Consider the following 15,619-nt stretch of genomic DNA (forward strand, 5'->3'; position numbering starts at 1 on the left):
TTAATGTATCTCAGCAGGTAGTAGACATCATTATCTAACTACCAACAACTTCTGTATATCAGTAACATAAAAATATGAGACTGGACATCTGCCTGAAACTTCAGCTGATAGGGTAATAATACAAAGATAATTTTTCCAGCTATCTTCATTGGTCTAATAAAGAGATATTAGTCTTCCCTTTAAGACCTTGCCCAAAATAAAGCTCTCCCTTCCTTGGTCATGCGTGATGGAGGAGAGCATAAAGGTGTCAAGGTCACTCAGGATCATATTGATCCAAGACCACAGTTTCTTATGATTATCTTACGATTGCTGTAAACCCTGTCCAAAATAGTATGCATAGCATTTACTACACACCTAGCTGTCCATTGGCACCTTTTGTGAGAGTAATTTCAGGAATCTCATCTGGCCTGATAGAGGGATGCGGATCACTGTCAGCACGACCAACCACAAGGTGCAGATCAGGAGGAGAGCTTTGCAGTAAAGTCAGGGCTTCATTGCATGGTAAAGATGTGACATCAATTCCATTCACCTGAATGACAAACCGGTAAAATGATGTCATAGATCTCATTGACCATTATGTACTTCACCCTCCACTCTAAATTTTGCATATGAACTTAAATTAGTTTTTACTTTCATGTTACTGCTTTTGCTGTGGTATTTAATGTCAGTGAATGCAACAGTTAAGGCTACAGTAAGATTTCTTTTTTGAGCTTTTATTTTTCTGAATGCAGAGTTTTCATAAAAATAGCTCTTTTTTCTTGAAACTCAAGGTCTTGTAGCAAAAACCAAGGAAGACAGCCTAATGCAAGAAAATGAAGATGAACCAGGCTGAAAACAGGCTTTATTCATACATTAAAAAGGACTTAACTCCTGCATCCTTTGTATGTCACCTATCTTATTACATTAATTCAGTTTATGTCATTTAATTGGGAAGGCATTTAATGTCTCAGTTGTCTTGCATTGCTGCTAGATGATTCATGTTATTTGCCCGGTCATACAATCTATCCAGTCTGAAATTTGTCCTACTGAAGTCAGCAGAATTGCATTTATTATAGGATCCATTTGCACTTGCATGCCTAAATATGTGATAAACTGGACCCTACGGAAGGAAGAATACCGAAGCTAAATGACATTGATCTGCAAATATTATCTCCTCTGCGTAAACTCAAAGGATTACTGTACCATAATGATTCTGTCTCCCCTTCTTAGTCTTCCATCAGACAGGGCAGGGTCATTCAAGATTTCGTCAACATATAGGCAGTTGTCCACTTTGTTAAGAACTACAGAGAATCCATAACCGTTGTTCTCTGACTTCGTCAAAGTCACAAAGATCTCCAGTTCCTATTAAAATAAGCACAAGATATGTTTGATGTAGGCTTTTCTGTTGCTTCATTAACGTCTTCCATTATGTTTTATATGCAGATAGGAATCAGATCCTCAGATGGTATAAATAAGAGCATACATGAGGATTTCTCTGATCTGTCACTGCCTTATCTGGAACTAATTTTACTTCTTTTCACCTAGTGGAGCTTCATGGTGATTGATTGATAGGGCCTAATACGGCAGAGAATACCATCAGGGACTGGAATTTTGGCATTTGAAATGTGTAAAGAAAGGCTTGGAGTCCTCTGAGCTGACCAGCATTGCAATAGTAGGGTGCAGAGATTATTGTTGTTATCGCTATTGCTGTCCCACTGAAGGAAATGGCTGGACCTAAATTTTGTCCTCGGTGCTCTCAAATTAGTAGGAATTCAGAGCTCATTAGTGTCAGCAGAAATGCAAGATGTTCAGCATTTGGCAGGACAGAGCCCTGTATTTTGAATAGTAATTAGCACAAGGATCATACTTTCTTATCAGGACATTACAGTAGTATTACTGTAACAAAGTGATTTTCCACATGGGTTTACAACACGACAGAAAAAACCCAAGTAGCTGACTCCAATTAATTTTAGAGGCTACTAGAGGGCTTTTAGGCCTTTGTACACTGGGAATAATACTGCAGAATGCTGGAAAGTTAAAGAAATAGTAAGATGGCAAGAGGAAGGAGATGGCCTTAAGGCAAATGGTAAAGAATTCTGGAGAGCTGGGCATAGAGGAAGGTCTGCTTTACTTGAAGGTTGTGGACATTCAGGAAAGTAAAAAATGCTATGCAGAAATAGCATAGATAATGAGTTAAAATTAATGTTTAAGAATGTTGCATTCTTAAGGGTGTTTCTTTTCCCTTGTCATATTCTACCTGTTAATAATCTAGTGCCTATCACATACCCTAGTGCAATCTTCCTTTTCTTCCTTCTCTTCCTCTAGTTCCTCCAAGTCTTCCCATTCATTGTCACTGTCATGTGTCTCTCTAGCAGGCAGGGATGATGAGAAAAGACCACAAACACGTGGTTGTGGGGTCACCATGGTTGTGGAGAGTGTCTCGGAGCTTCCTCCCCGTGAAAGTGAGGTCACAGATGCTGAGCTGATAGTGAGATACTCTTCATCAATAGGGGTTAGAGAGAGAGTTTCAGGCATACATTTTGTGTTCGATAGGTCATCATCACTCTTATTAAATATGTGGCTGGAAAATAAAAAGATTGCAGTGCTGGGGTTTTCCTCCATATGCTTTATTAGAAGGCCACTGAAAAGTCTACTAGTTATACACGACCTAATTTTAATTTTAACTGAAGTACTAGTCATGGTATTAAATTGCTGTCTGGGTCCTCCAGTGTTACTATAAAAATAAATAAGTAATCAATATTTTGCAAAGCTAGTTAAAAGATTAAAAAGCTTTCAGAATTTGAAAACAGCCTTTGCAAAACCTTGCGCTTTTTTTTTTTAAGGCATTAATTAGTACTTTGGTTGCTTCTTGAAATGAATAATTGGACAATTCCTAGACCATTAATTATTTCATCTGCCATAAACAACTTAATTAACTTATCTGGTAAGTGCTGTGCACATTACAATACTACTACAATTTTCATATTTGCATTTTTCCTGAAAAAGGAATGCCAGCCACATTCCTGGCTCCTACAGGTCTTTCCTTGGTAGCTAGAGCACAGACCAGAAACACGAAATATGAAGTGATTCCTGTGTCTCCATAAAGAATACAAGTCCTGACTTCTTTTTGTAAGCCTGCTTTTATTCTTATGCTTGCCTTGAAGCATAAGAGTTGTCCTACGGAAATCAATGAATTTGTTCAATTACTTGAATTAAAATTATTATTGATTTTATTCCACTATATTGGAGACACAGTATTCAGCACTTTTAATGTTCAAGCCCAGACTGTAATCGTATGTATTGTGTTTAATACTGTTTTGGCTGTTGTCATTAATGAATTCTAATAGACTACTATAGCATTGTCTCCCATTAAATTTACCATTAAAGTTAATAGAAATGCTTGAAACATTTTTGTTTTAAAGTGTGTGTTTTCTTTGTATCAATCTTTACTGAAATATTGCTAAACCTCATTCATCTTAAAAGCACTTAAAATGACGTAGCTTTTATTAATGCTTCACATAGCAAAGATGATACCCTGTCATTTCATATAGAACAGTTGCCTAGAATCTTTCACTCTGATAGAACTGAACTGTGTCTGCCATCTCCCAAGCAAACATATACAACTAAAAGGAACACAAATTATGTCTTGTATGAAATCATAGAAGATCCCCAGTGTTAAGCTCTTGCTTCAAAAGTTGTCTATAGTCAGAAGGAAAATATAAAGCAAAGTTGCAAAACAGGCATTTTGGCTGGATATGGCTAGTAGCCTTCGATGGTATTTTTGAAATACTGATGAAAATAAGAAAAAATTATAGGCTCGTGCTGTGTGCTGTCAGTGAGGGAAGCAATCTAGTCTGTTAGCTTCTATCTGTGCAGGGAGGCAGTGAGAAATTGGCCATCTCCAGTAGCACAGCAAAGCTGAGAATGAAGCTGATGGTTTGTGCTTTAATAGTTGGACAACAGATTACTTACAATACTGTGGAAGAAGGCTGGGATAATTAAAAGAAATGTTTAAGGATAACTGCAAATGCAGCCTGCTCCTTTCTTTCGGAGACAGGAAAGAAAAGATTAAGTTCAATGGATGTTGGTCAATGTGGGTGTCATAGAAGCTGTCACGTGCTAGTGGAGTGCTGACTGACCTTCAAAGGGTATGAAAGGTGTTTGGCAGAGCTACACAAGCTCAAGGCAATGAGCCAGCAGTGGCTTAATCATAGCACAGCTTCTAGCCCATCTCTACATCACCATGGGAAATAACATGAGTCTTGGTCCTGCAGGCCCATACACGAGCTCCACTGACATGCTCGACTTTCTTTTGGAGTCTTGTGACCCCTACACCTGGACTTCACAGGGGAAAACTACGGGTTAAAGTTTTTCAAAGCAGCTTTTTCAAAGACTCATATTGGTGGCAATGAGAAGAAGAGTGAAAGGAATTTTCCATGTGAAACGCCGAGCAGGGGACTTCTAAAATTCATATCAAAAGATTTCTATATTTGCATGAAAAGTTTTGAGCAATCTGAAGAAAAGAAATTTCTTCATTAATCAAAAGGAATTCCTTCATTAATGACTATGTCCTTCTGGGGGTTTTTATATGTTTTCAGCTGAAAGTATCATTTAAACTGAGATTACATTTAAAATATTGTTTAAAATGCATGCCGTGTTAAACTGCTCTGTCTGCCTTTTGAAAATGCAAAAGCTGAAAATAATGATACTAATAATGTACCAAAAAACCCCATTTATTTCAGAGCTTCCTTCTTGGGAAGAATCCAAAACTTTTCTTGGAATTGATGTTTTCCCACAAGAAACTTAGTTTTGTTGAAATTGTATCTCTTGGCAAATATGTTTGCTACAGACATATTTCTGCTGGTTTTATTCTCAGCAGTAGAGAAGCATATATGTAAGCAGGAGCTTCACTCACAAATGTGAATGAAGCTTCTCCTCTCAAGAGAGAGGAGCTAAAAGTATGAATTACCATTATGGTCCCACTTGACTTGCAGTCAGCTTGTGCTGTGAATCCCCAGAGACTGGAATCTCTGACTGTCTGGTTCTGTGCTTGATGAATGTCAAGAGTAACAAAAGGATTTCAAGTGACTGTGTGGAAAAATAGAAATTAGTTTCTAGATAAAATTACTGAAGTTGTAATTTAAAGGTCTCTATAAGACCTTTAACTTGTCTTTCCACCAATCCTTTCTGTTCTGATAATTTATGGTCTTTTCCACTGGGAAAGTTGATTAAAATGGAATGGATAGTTTTCTGTGTGCCAGTGTCTGGTATATCCAAAAGAGTGTAAAAGGAGGCTGAGTCCATTTGCACTGTATTTTATTTTATAACTCCTCTGGCTCAGGGCATCCATTGGCTTCTGAAGACCGGAAAATAACCTGTTTTTTTTTCTCCTTGATCACAGTTTGTCTTCTGAGGTTTTTTTATTTTCTCTGAAAAAATTTGAAATTACAAGATCATACAATAAGAAAGAAATTTTTGGTGCCTATTTAAGTCAACTCTGAGAAAATTGAAATTAAAAGATCATATAATAAATAAGAAAGTCTTTGGTTCCTATTTAAGTCAACAAGAGTCTTTCCACTGATTTCAGACTGCAGCCAGCTTCAGCTGAATAGCATAAATGGTTACAGTAGTGCAACACTCATACAACTGTCTTGCAATGCAGACTTGCGCAAAATTCTAGTAAGATGAGAGTAAATAGAGACAGCAGATTAGGATAGTCAGAATAAAATGGTAAAACAAAATCTTCAGTAATCAGCAGCGATTAGAAGCAGATAGCCCTGTACTTAAACCTAAGCAATTCACTTTCAAAATTCTAAGAGCTGAAGGAAAGGCTGCAGAGCAGATTTCAGTATTCCTTACCTTTTGGCCCATCCAAATTCACATGGTGAGTAGCAGTTCTGCTTCACTTCTTCCTCTAGGGAGTGGAAGACTTCAGAACTGGCAGCTTCTTGAGGAAACGTCCGAAGATGCTTATAGAAACTTTCCCTGGGAGTCATAAGTTTCTGTATGGGCTTCTCTTGAAACTCAGCTTCCTGCTCTTCGTAAGTTGAGCTGTCCTCTTCAGGAGGCTCACTGAAATCTGCTGCCACTGGAGAATCCAGGCAGTCTTCGAGGTCTGGAGAGGTGCTACCTCCATCACTGGTAGACTGATCCATACTATTTCCTACCTCTGTACTGCCTGGCATTTCTGCCACAAACTCCTTAATTGGAGATGGTGCTGGAGTCTATCAAAATAACAGAAAGGTTAGTGTAACTCCTTTTTTATCTCCCATCTTCTTTCCTTTAAGAACAAAATAATTTGAAGAGGCAACATCAATAAGCATCGGAATGTGAAAATATCAAATGGTAGCTGGAAGGGAGGGAAAAACTACAGGGAGGTACTCTCTCACTAAATAACTGTTTTGTCTTTATGCTCATCTTCCACATTCTTCAGGAGTTTCAGCCAGGGAACTACTACACAAGTTCACTTTTCCCAATGAATTCTTTCCTAGAGGTGGCCCCTTTTTATTTCTTTTCATATTGTGCCTCAACTTTGTGTCTATATTCTCTTCATTGTGTAGAAGTGGCTTCCAGATTTGACTCCTGTGCAACTGAGCATAGAAATCGGCCAAGGGCACCTTGTAGGAGAGCAACAGGAGCCAGTTTGTTATCTGGAGGTGGTCCTGACAGTCACTTCTGTCTGGCCATGGACAGCACTTATAAATCCTGGTGGGACAGGAACCATGAGTGGGCCATTCTGCATGGAGCAAGAGTAATGCAAATGCATGTTCATTATACGAGTACTTGTGTGTGTGTCCATGAGTTGTGTTCAAGAAGCAGGAATAATAATACTAGCACACCTAATGGCACTATTTTAGTCTCTGCAGTCTCTACTGTTTGATTTTTTTCTTCCCCCCCCCCCCCCCCCCCCCTCTTCTCTTAAAAAAAAAAATAGGTTTGTTTTTTTTTTTCCCCCCCCCCCCTCCCGCAGATTCTGCTATCAATAAGAAGCTGAATTATCAGTTGAAACCATTATTTCATTTATTTAAGTTTACTAAGAGGTAGCCTGGATAGGAGAAGTTCTTTATTTTCCTCTCACTTTTGGGAGTAATATAGCTACCTCAAGCCCACTAGTTACAATAGCTGCAGTTGAGAATATCTGCAGTTTCTGGCTGAGGATCTAGTGGAGCATTTTTAAAAGCATCACGAGAAGATCTGCTTGGGTATGTGCTGTTTGACTCCAATGACAGTACTGCAATTCAAAAGTTGTTGGACTGGGATAAACATGTTTCACGTCTGTCAGATTTATATTATTTGGTTGCTACGGAAGAATCAGTTGAACTCTAGAGGTTGAGTTGAAGCCAGGAAGGGAAAGAAACGGAATAGAGAGCCTTGGAGAAAAGGGAAGGTTGCCTTGTTCAAGACTGGATAGAAAATGTAGTAGTGTTTTTTCCAGGTTTACAGAAGCAAGTTTACTGACAGAAGCTTTGCCTTACCAGGGCACTCTGCTCTATTTCCGGAAGAACGCCTTTTGGTGGTCTGCAAATTAGTAGTGTGACTTCTGGAGGAGCTCCTCGCAGCAAGTGCAGGACATCCTAAGCAGGAAGAAGTAATATTACATTTCTTATGGAACACAGTCTATAGTACATGTCATTTTACCAACTGGGATGGAGAAAATTTTTATTGTGAATGCCAAATTCCTAGTATTTGTGCCTCTCAGCAGTGTCTGGGGGACAAAATTCACTACTGTATGATTGTCATATAAGTGGACCATAGTTTTTATGTGAATGTGTATCTGAAGTAAAGTCAGTTATGTTTACAAACTCTTGTTCCACCCACAGACACATAGGTTTAAATTAATTATTTTTCTTTTCTTGAAGAAAACAGCATTTTCAGAAAAATACATTTAAACTCCATGTGGCAGGGACACATCTTCAGTCAATTATATCAGCATAGCTCCACAGACTGCCATATTGACATAACCAAAGGTAGACTTTCTCGGAGCCCCTCCTTGACATAACGTCAATTCAGTGGCATTCAGCTTTCAGCTATAGTGGGAGCTGAAATACTTAATCTAGAGGGAAAAAAAAAAATGCTTTAGGCCAAAACACCCCGTCTTCCCCTCTGCACAAACTGAGTAAAAAGGCTGTACGTCAGAGAGTAAGACAGTGCTGGAAAAGGACAGACTCCGGGTCAGAAAACAACCAATGGAGTACAGTTACAGCACCCCACCAGGTGTCTAGGACGTACAGCACCTTGTCTTTTGCCCTAGTTATTTAATGATACAAATGACCTGTCAGTGGGAAAATTGCATGATTTCATCATTTCTGTTTGTTACCAAACTTATCTATTCAATGCATATTCATATACAAAACTCAGGGGTTTTCATAAGGTGAAAAGATTACGATGAAAAAAATAAATCCAGATGTAGTCCTTTTTTACCATTTCATTTCTTTATGTGAGTACAGAATTTCTTATTCCTGGTAAAAAAGTTACACTGGATTTACCTCACCTAGAGGTAGAGATTTGAATCTGGGGCATGGTATTTAGCATGACATTACAAAGCACAAATGACCACAGGGAAAAAATGTTCCAATTATGCATAACAGCAACAAAGATTCCAACTGATTAACAACTGGTGTGCATCTAACAATAGACTTTGTGCATCAGTAGTAGAAAGTTATAAATTAAATCGTGGAAGAAATTCTCTGTAAGAATTCTGTTAGGAAGGAAAGTGTCCATAAGAATTCTAGAGAAGAATCCTACATAGAAATCAGATTCATTATATGCAAATTCTGACCCCCTCTGGTGATAATTAAGTTTAAATGCAGTTTCATCCCATTGTCTTTATTAACGTGTTACCCATCAGAAGCCCAGTGACAGTACTGCCTGGTACCTGATACAAGAGTCCTTGAATAGGTTTCCCATTCACAGCTAAAATGATGTCTCCGACTTCAATTTTGCCATTCTCTTCAGCTGGCTGCCCTGGAAACAGTCTTTTGATCCTGACAATAGCTCCTCCAAGGTGTTCCCAAGCATCTCCTTCCATTTGCAGAACACTAAAGCCGAGGCCTCCGGAATTCTTTGTCAATTTCACTTCAAATGTATTATCTGTTCAAAGCAGGGAGTGGAAAAAGAGTGGGAGCCGTGGCATATGTACCCCCTAAGGAGCTGATGTAAATTATACCCTCAGCAGACCTTTTCCCTGTGTGCTGCAGGGGTGAATCTGCTGATACTAACAGCAAAAGAAGGGTTTGGTGTTCCTTTAACTTATGTGAGCCCTTGAAATCGCACAGGCTGAATGGGAGAACTGGATTCTATTCCACCGTGTGTTCACAGACTTTGTGCCATCTGGTACAAGCCCATAAAGGAAGAAGCCTTTTGTACCAACATAAAAAGGTTCAAATGCTATCCTTTTCTGACATTCTTCTGTAAGTGTTGGATAGATCTTACTGTTCTGTAGCTGCCTGATGTTAGTTTGGGTCCTGAACTAACCAGCATAAGCTAGAATCAGAGCTACTGCTCTTTCCAGACAAGAGCAAGAGACCATCCCTTTCCCAAATACCATACTTGCAGCTGAACCCCATTCTGCTAGGGACAATATACAGGAGTAACTGCCTCACGGGAAAGTATGTTCAGACTTAGTGTTTATGAGACAGCCTTACAGTAAAAGATACAGCATTTATTTATTGGCTAAATTCAGTGAAAGTGAGCGCTGAATCTTCTGCTTTTAAGAAATGAAGCTATGGCAGTCTCCAGTCCTGGCCCTGGGGCAGCAGTTCACCCTAGCTGCGTCACTGACACAGCATCAGCAGTTGCGCTGGCGGTGCTCTCTTTGGGTAACGGACTGGCAACATCAACACAGCTGCTTCCTGCCCGAGAGTGCTATAGAGTACAGACAGGGACGTCCCCTGCCAGCCCCATCTCACGAAGGCTGAGAGAGACAGCATTTATGCCTAGGATAAATTCAGCTATATCTAGCAACTGGAACTCTAAGTACATCAGAAATATTTTGTTCAGCATTGATTTTTGATAATGCCATTAATATTCCACATTATATTTTTATTCGGTATGCAGTTTTCCTCCCAACCCACAGAAATTTCATAGAATTCATTCATTCCTTTCTTGCACATTGTAAGAAGTCACCCTGAGTTCCTTTTTTATCACTCACCATCTGTCAAAAAGCAGTAGCCTTTGGTGCCATCTGTGAAGGATGTTGCCACAGAAACAACTGCACATTGGTCCTCCTTTCTGTCACTAGCCGTCAGGCATGGCTCTGCCAATTGGTAGTTTCCCCTTTCTAGAACCAGCTTGGCAATCTAAAACAATGATGAACAGGTTCCAGTTACACAGTACACAGTGAGCCCTAAGTCTTTTTACTTTTCTTTTTAGGAGAATGGGGTTGGATGGGGTGGGGGGGAAGTTTCTTTTGGCCCAGCTTTGCTACTGTGCTTCATACTAAGTGCAGTTTATTCTGCTGGGTTTCTTATTGAGCTCTGCTGTTGTACAAACCTGGCCAGATTTCTTAAGGTGTTCCACAGCCTGTTTGTGGGTGATGCCGCAGAGGCTGATGCCATCTACTTCCAGCAGACGATCACCTGAGGCAAAAGAAAACAAACAAACAAACAAAAAAGGGTCAAGTTGCTTTGATGTTCAAGTTCAGTGGGTGCAGACCTTGAGGCTGCCCATGCTGCAATAGATCCTCATGCTTACATGTGTCAAATTATGTTACTTTGTATGAAAGCAATACTGCTTGTTGTACAGCATTCTATAAGTAGCACTTAAAACATACCAGGGTATTCTGTAAGTAAGGGCAGTGATAGCATCTGGTTATCACAGCAACACTGGAAGTAGATGTCAGAGTCGCTAGCCTGATGCGCAGCTACAGAGAGTAACTGTACAATGTTGGTATGAGGCTCCTGGTTTTTCAGTGGGATATCTACATGTAGTACAGGGACAGGCTGAGGAACGATGGGCTGCATATTACATTTCACAGTTGTATGACCTCCAATCCCAAATATGATTCCTTGTCCCTGTGGCAAGCATTCCACACTAACATTGAGCTCTGCAGCCCACAGTTTTATTGCCAGACATGTTACCTATCTTTATTTGTCCATCCTTATCTGCTGGTCCCCTGGGAATAATTGACTTCACGTATATCCCACCGTGACGCACACTAGTGTTAATTCCACCCTGAAAAACAGATGCCCACAGATTAGAGTGGAGTCATCACATCTTCTTCCTGTGATAAAAATCAAAATAACTTATGCATTGCAAAGCAACTGCTTCAGGAATTACTTTTAAAAAAAAAAATAGGAAAAAAAGGAAAGAGGATGTTACTACAAAGTCCCATCTAGTTGTAATATACTTCCCTAGGCAGTAATCTTGTTTTGTTTTCTCAGGAAAATGCAATGCATTTCTACGTGGCTATATAAAAACATTTGCTAAATGTTCATAAATTTTTCCCTATGCTAACGTAAAAATGGGGTTGCATCTTTCAGTCAGTCTCTAGCCCAGCTTCCAAACTATGCAATAGCCATTCAGCAATTATTAACCTTTCAGACAATACATAAAGCATAGACCTGAACTTGTGCAGCCATTTGAGAGCCTACAGCTCAGAGGAATTCCAGATTAACCTAAGAATCACGTTCTGCCCATCTACATCCCCTGGCCAAATTCAGATGAAAAAGCAGCTCTCAATTTCTTCTGCAGGCAGTGAAATGGCTGATGCTTCCCACTCAATTTCAGCAAGGACTGCAAAGACATCTCAGCCTGGAGGGGATAAATTCAGCTTTAATAGCCAGGACAAGGAATTATTCAAATGTGGCAGATAGTTTTCACTGCTGCCTTCTCTGGTCCTCTAAATATACGGAGAACTGTATTTCCTTATATTAGGAAATAAAATCAGCTAGGGGCCTTTCTCTGGCCTTCAGAGTAAGAAGCATGGCTTATCTTGAGTCCATACAGCTAAACTTTCAGCCCCCACAGCATGGGATGGCTTCTGTTATACCGCTTGTTGAGGCACAGGTCAAAGCCATATCGGGGGCTGTCAACAATTAAACAGTGCCTGTGGGCCACTGCTTGAGCCCATGCCATGGTCCTATGTAATCCGCTTGTGCAGACACAGCCTTTGAGTTCTAGGAGCTCCAGGGGAGCAGCAAAACCAGTCATGACTTGGGGAATTCTTTGCATCGCTGCATTTTCTAGAGGCTATGGCTATATCCCTTCCTGACCAAACTCCACTTCCAGTGGTAGGTCTTGTTCTCAACTTGAGTAAGGGTAAAAAGGGCTTGTACTGCCACGTGCTTTATGCCGGCACACTTCTTTCACAGGTTCTGTGGGCAAGAACTGGGGAATGAGCAGAGCCAGTACTTTATGCTTTCTCTGTCAGTCAATGGGACACTTGGGTTTGAAACATGCCATGCTAACAGTTCTTGTTATCAGCCTGTTTCCTATCTTTGTTCCACATAAATAGACTTCCCCATGGGTTTCTTGGTCACGTAACAGTTTGACAGACACACTGAAAGGTTAACAGTAACACTTGCAGTCACACTGATTCCAAAAGTCCCGTCTTCTTTAACAAGCTCCACAGTATAGATTTCCTTTGAGTTGGCTTCAGATGGAGATGGTAAGTGCAAAGAATCAGCTTCCTGTCTCAAAAATATAAACATCAATGAGACTACAGCATCTCAATAAAAAAGGGGGGAAAAGGAAGAAAAAAAAGGAGAGAGTTTCTAGAAGATATAAAGGGTTTGATCCTGATGTCACTGTAAGCCTGGCGTGGTACCATTTATATCCCTGACATTATTTCAAGCTTACACTAATGTTACTCAAAATATTATCTGTCTAAATGTGCATAAGCTGAGTATGGATAGGGAGGCTGTCTAATAGTAGGAAATTAGACACAAAATGTTGCTGTTCTGTGCCTGGTTGAAAACTTAAGAGATTGCAAGAAAATAATCAAAATTTTGTACCTCCACTGGAAAAGGGAGGAGACTTTTTAATAACATTTTGTGGTTAATAACAAATGGGTTTCCCCATTTTTTCACATATTCTAGACATGTCTATCATTTTGACATTTCCAATGTAATTTAACAAGCAACATCTTCCAAGGTTTTCCTTCTCCTTTCCTCATTTTTTTAATTTCTCAGTTACTTTCCATTCTTAATATAGCTGGCATGTTGTAAAGACACATTCTGGGCATAGTATTACTGAATAGCATCAAAATCTGAGTTACCTCCACATCCAGGCTATCAGCTGAAGGAACTGGAATCTTAGGGCCCAATTTTGGTGATAAACTCCAGGAAAGAGCCTGCTCAAGTTCATCTATATTTATGTCCTGTTCTTTGGGGAGAGCTGTATGGCAATCCTGAATCTTTTTTCTCCCACTGTCTACACAAGAGATCTCAGATCCACTAGTGCTGTTTCCTCTTGATAGATTCTTTTCTTCATTTAATCCTCCTTCATACATGTCTGTAAAGCCGTACCAAAATAAAACATTGCTGAATGCAAACAGTAAGTAAACTTGAAGGCAAATATTATTATACCTCAGCACAGGAGGACAAAGTAACTTCCTATATCAACTGGTTGTGAAATCAGATCTATAAAATGAGTCAGTCGTCGTAAAATGGAGTGCTGCTATTATAAGTGCGGAGAAATGTATTTGCTTCGTCACTGCAGAGGACTATGACTCTATCAGAGAAAGAAATGCCAAAATTCCCTTGGTATTCAGCAATGCAGCCCATAATAGATTTTTTCACACTGACTGTAGAACAGAGATCACATGCTACCTGCTAGAAGTTGATTATTTTCACTGCTAGCCTACGGTTATTGTAACTGGCACTGAGTAGCAAGAAAGTACTACTACATCCCAGTGCCTAATAAATACCGGTGTCCTGAGTTAACTATTAGCATTCCATAGCCAGCAAAGGCATTTGCCTTTATACCTTTGGGTTGAGAGATGATGAGCTCCACTTCATCGGGAGAATTCTGTATGATTTTAACTGCAGTATTAAATGAAACGCCCTCGAGACTAATATTATTCACAGAGATGAGTCGTCCTCCTTAAAAAAAAAAGGATAAAAACAAGACAAAGCACATCTAAATAAGGAAATAAATCCAGAGTAGCTAACTTTAAACCATGAAAGTTTTTTAATTCTAATTAAAAACTAAGGACAATGACCTGGTTTGATATTTCCAGCTCTGTCTGCAGGTCCCCCAGGGATAATTGAAGCGATAAAGATACCGAGGTCTAATTTTCCTACATTTTCTCCTCCAATAATTACAAAACCTGCAAAAATGAGATAGCATGAGAATGCATAGACACTGGCAGTATTAGAAAAGATGAACCTTAGGAGCACAAAAGGCTCTTACTCCAATGGCGTAAATTTTATACATGGTATGGAGAATGGGGAGCTCTGATTTACATGGCATCAAGGACTTCATTTGGGAGAGCTTTAAACTCACGTTATAATTAAAGCGTGCTGTTGACTTTGGTGGCTATTTAAATATAATTTCTCAATAAGAATTCTCTCCTGGCTTGGGAATTCTAAAGTTTCCAACTACTTTTTTGCAAGAGTCATAAACTATGTGGACCTTAGTATTTAACGCCCGCAGGAGGAAAACGGTTTAAAAGCTCATTAGATAAATTTGAACATTGTTCTACATCACGTAGTCTAGGGCCCCTGAGGTGGGCCGTGTAAACTTTTAACGGATATGTAAGAGATAGCTAACAAAATTAAATCTATTGTCAAGTAGTTCAATTTCACTATCCTAGCTCAGAATATTCTGCCTATTGCAGAATATATTCTTCTCACTGGTAGAATAGTTGGGTTTAGGATCAGGATATTCCACACAGACCTGCACCATTTAGAAACTTGATCTTTGATTGTATTAATGGTCAGCTGTGAAACCTGATGGTCCTCTGAACTCATCCACAAGAACAGGATACACTGCGATAGTGTATTATATAACAAAAATGTTATCCAAATAAGAATCCAAAAGTCAGGAAACATTCACGTTAAGCTTGTGTACACATTTTGCACCCCCACAGGCAATACCTGAAAGGTTTGCGGAACATCGTCTCCCCCTGTGTAAGGTCTAAGATAAATAAAATCACTGCGCATGTACTTCAGATACAAAACTAGACCCTTGTTCCTTTCATTCCACTGCACATGTATTTCAGATACAAAACTAGACCCTTGTTCCTTTCATTCTACTCTTAGCACTTGGTCCCCTTGACCTCTGTGGCCTTAGTTAATCCTCTGAAAAAACTGTGGTCTTGATTTATGCGCTTAGTCCTTTTCAGTCTCGAAAATTCTAAGTCCTTTCCAAAGATTAGTAGTCTTATTCTATAAGAAGAATAAATGAGGTGAAGAAGGTTACAATCTTGCTCAGCTTGAGTCAGCAAGTATCAGTGTTAGCACCAGGATATGACAGCCCCAGTAACAAATATAACGTTCATGTTCCTTACTTACCAAATCCATTCTTAGGGTCACGTTTTAGGCTGACACAAATGATTTCTCTTTCTAGACCACTTAGCAAAACTTCCTTCTGGATGGCTGGTGATCCAGGCGCTGCAGAAACAAAACAGCTAGAATAAATGCAGATTAATGCAGGGAGACAGTAGATTCATATAGTATGCAAAACTGGGGCTTCAAAA

General features: G+C 39.5%; 1 protein-coding gene across 1 annotated transcript in view; it reads right to left on the bottom strand.

Annotated features, from left to right (window-relative positions):
* Positions 1–15,619, bottom strand: part of FRMPD2 (FERM and PDZ domain containing 2) — a 50,827-nt gene that overhangs the window by 22,827 nt on the left and 12,381 nt on the right. Inside the window, exons 11-24 of the mRNA XM_019471626.1 lie at positions 15,435–15,533; positions 14,141–14,248; positions 13,905–14,021; positions 13,196–13,431; positions 12,504–12,608; positions 11,058–11,151; positions 10,471–10,556; positions 10,130–10,277; positions 8,855–9,069; positions 7,455–7,553; positions 5,839–6,203; positions 2,266–2,560; positions 1,183–1,341; positions 355–529 (exon numbers count right to left, since the gene is read on the bottom strand). Of these exons, the coding sequence (XP_019327171.1) occupies positions 355–529; positions 1,183–1,341; positions 2,266–2,560; positions 5,839–6,203; positions 7,455–7,553; positions 8,855–9,069; positions 10,130–10,277; positions 10,471–10,556; positions 11,058–11,151; positions 12,504–12,608; positions 13,196–13,431; positions 13,905–14,021; positions 14,141–14,248; positions 15,435–15,533 (2,301 nt within the window). The remainder of the gene's footprint in view (positions 1–354; positions 530–1,182; positions 1,342–2,265; positions 2,561–5,838; positions 6,204–7,454; positions 7,554–8,854; positions 9,070–10,129; positions 10,278–10,470; positions 10,557–11,057; positions 11,152–12,503; positions 12,609–13,195; positions 13,432–13,904; positions 14,022–14,140; positions 14,249–15,434; positions 15,534–15,619) is intronic.

Source organism: Aptenodytes forsteri, unplaced genomic scaffold (genome assembly GCF_000699145.1).
Source record: "Aptenodytes forsteri isolate BGI_AS27 unplaced genomic scaffold, ASM69914v1 Scaffold15, whole genome shotgun sequence".
In the NCBI taxonomy this organism is placed as follows: Eukaryota; Metazoa; Chordata; class Aves; order Sphenisciformes; family Spheniscidae; genus Aptenodytes; species Aptenodytes forsteri.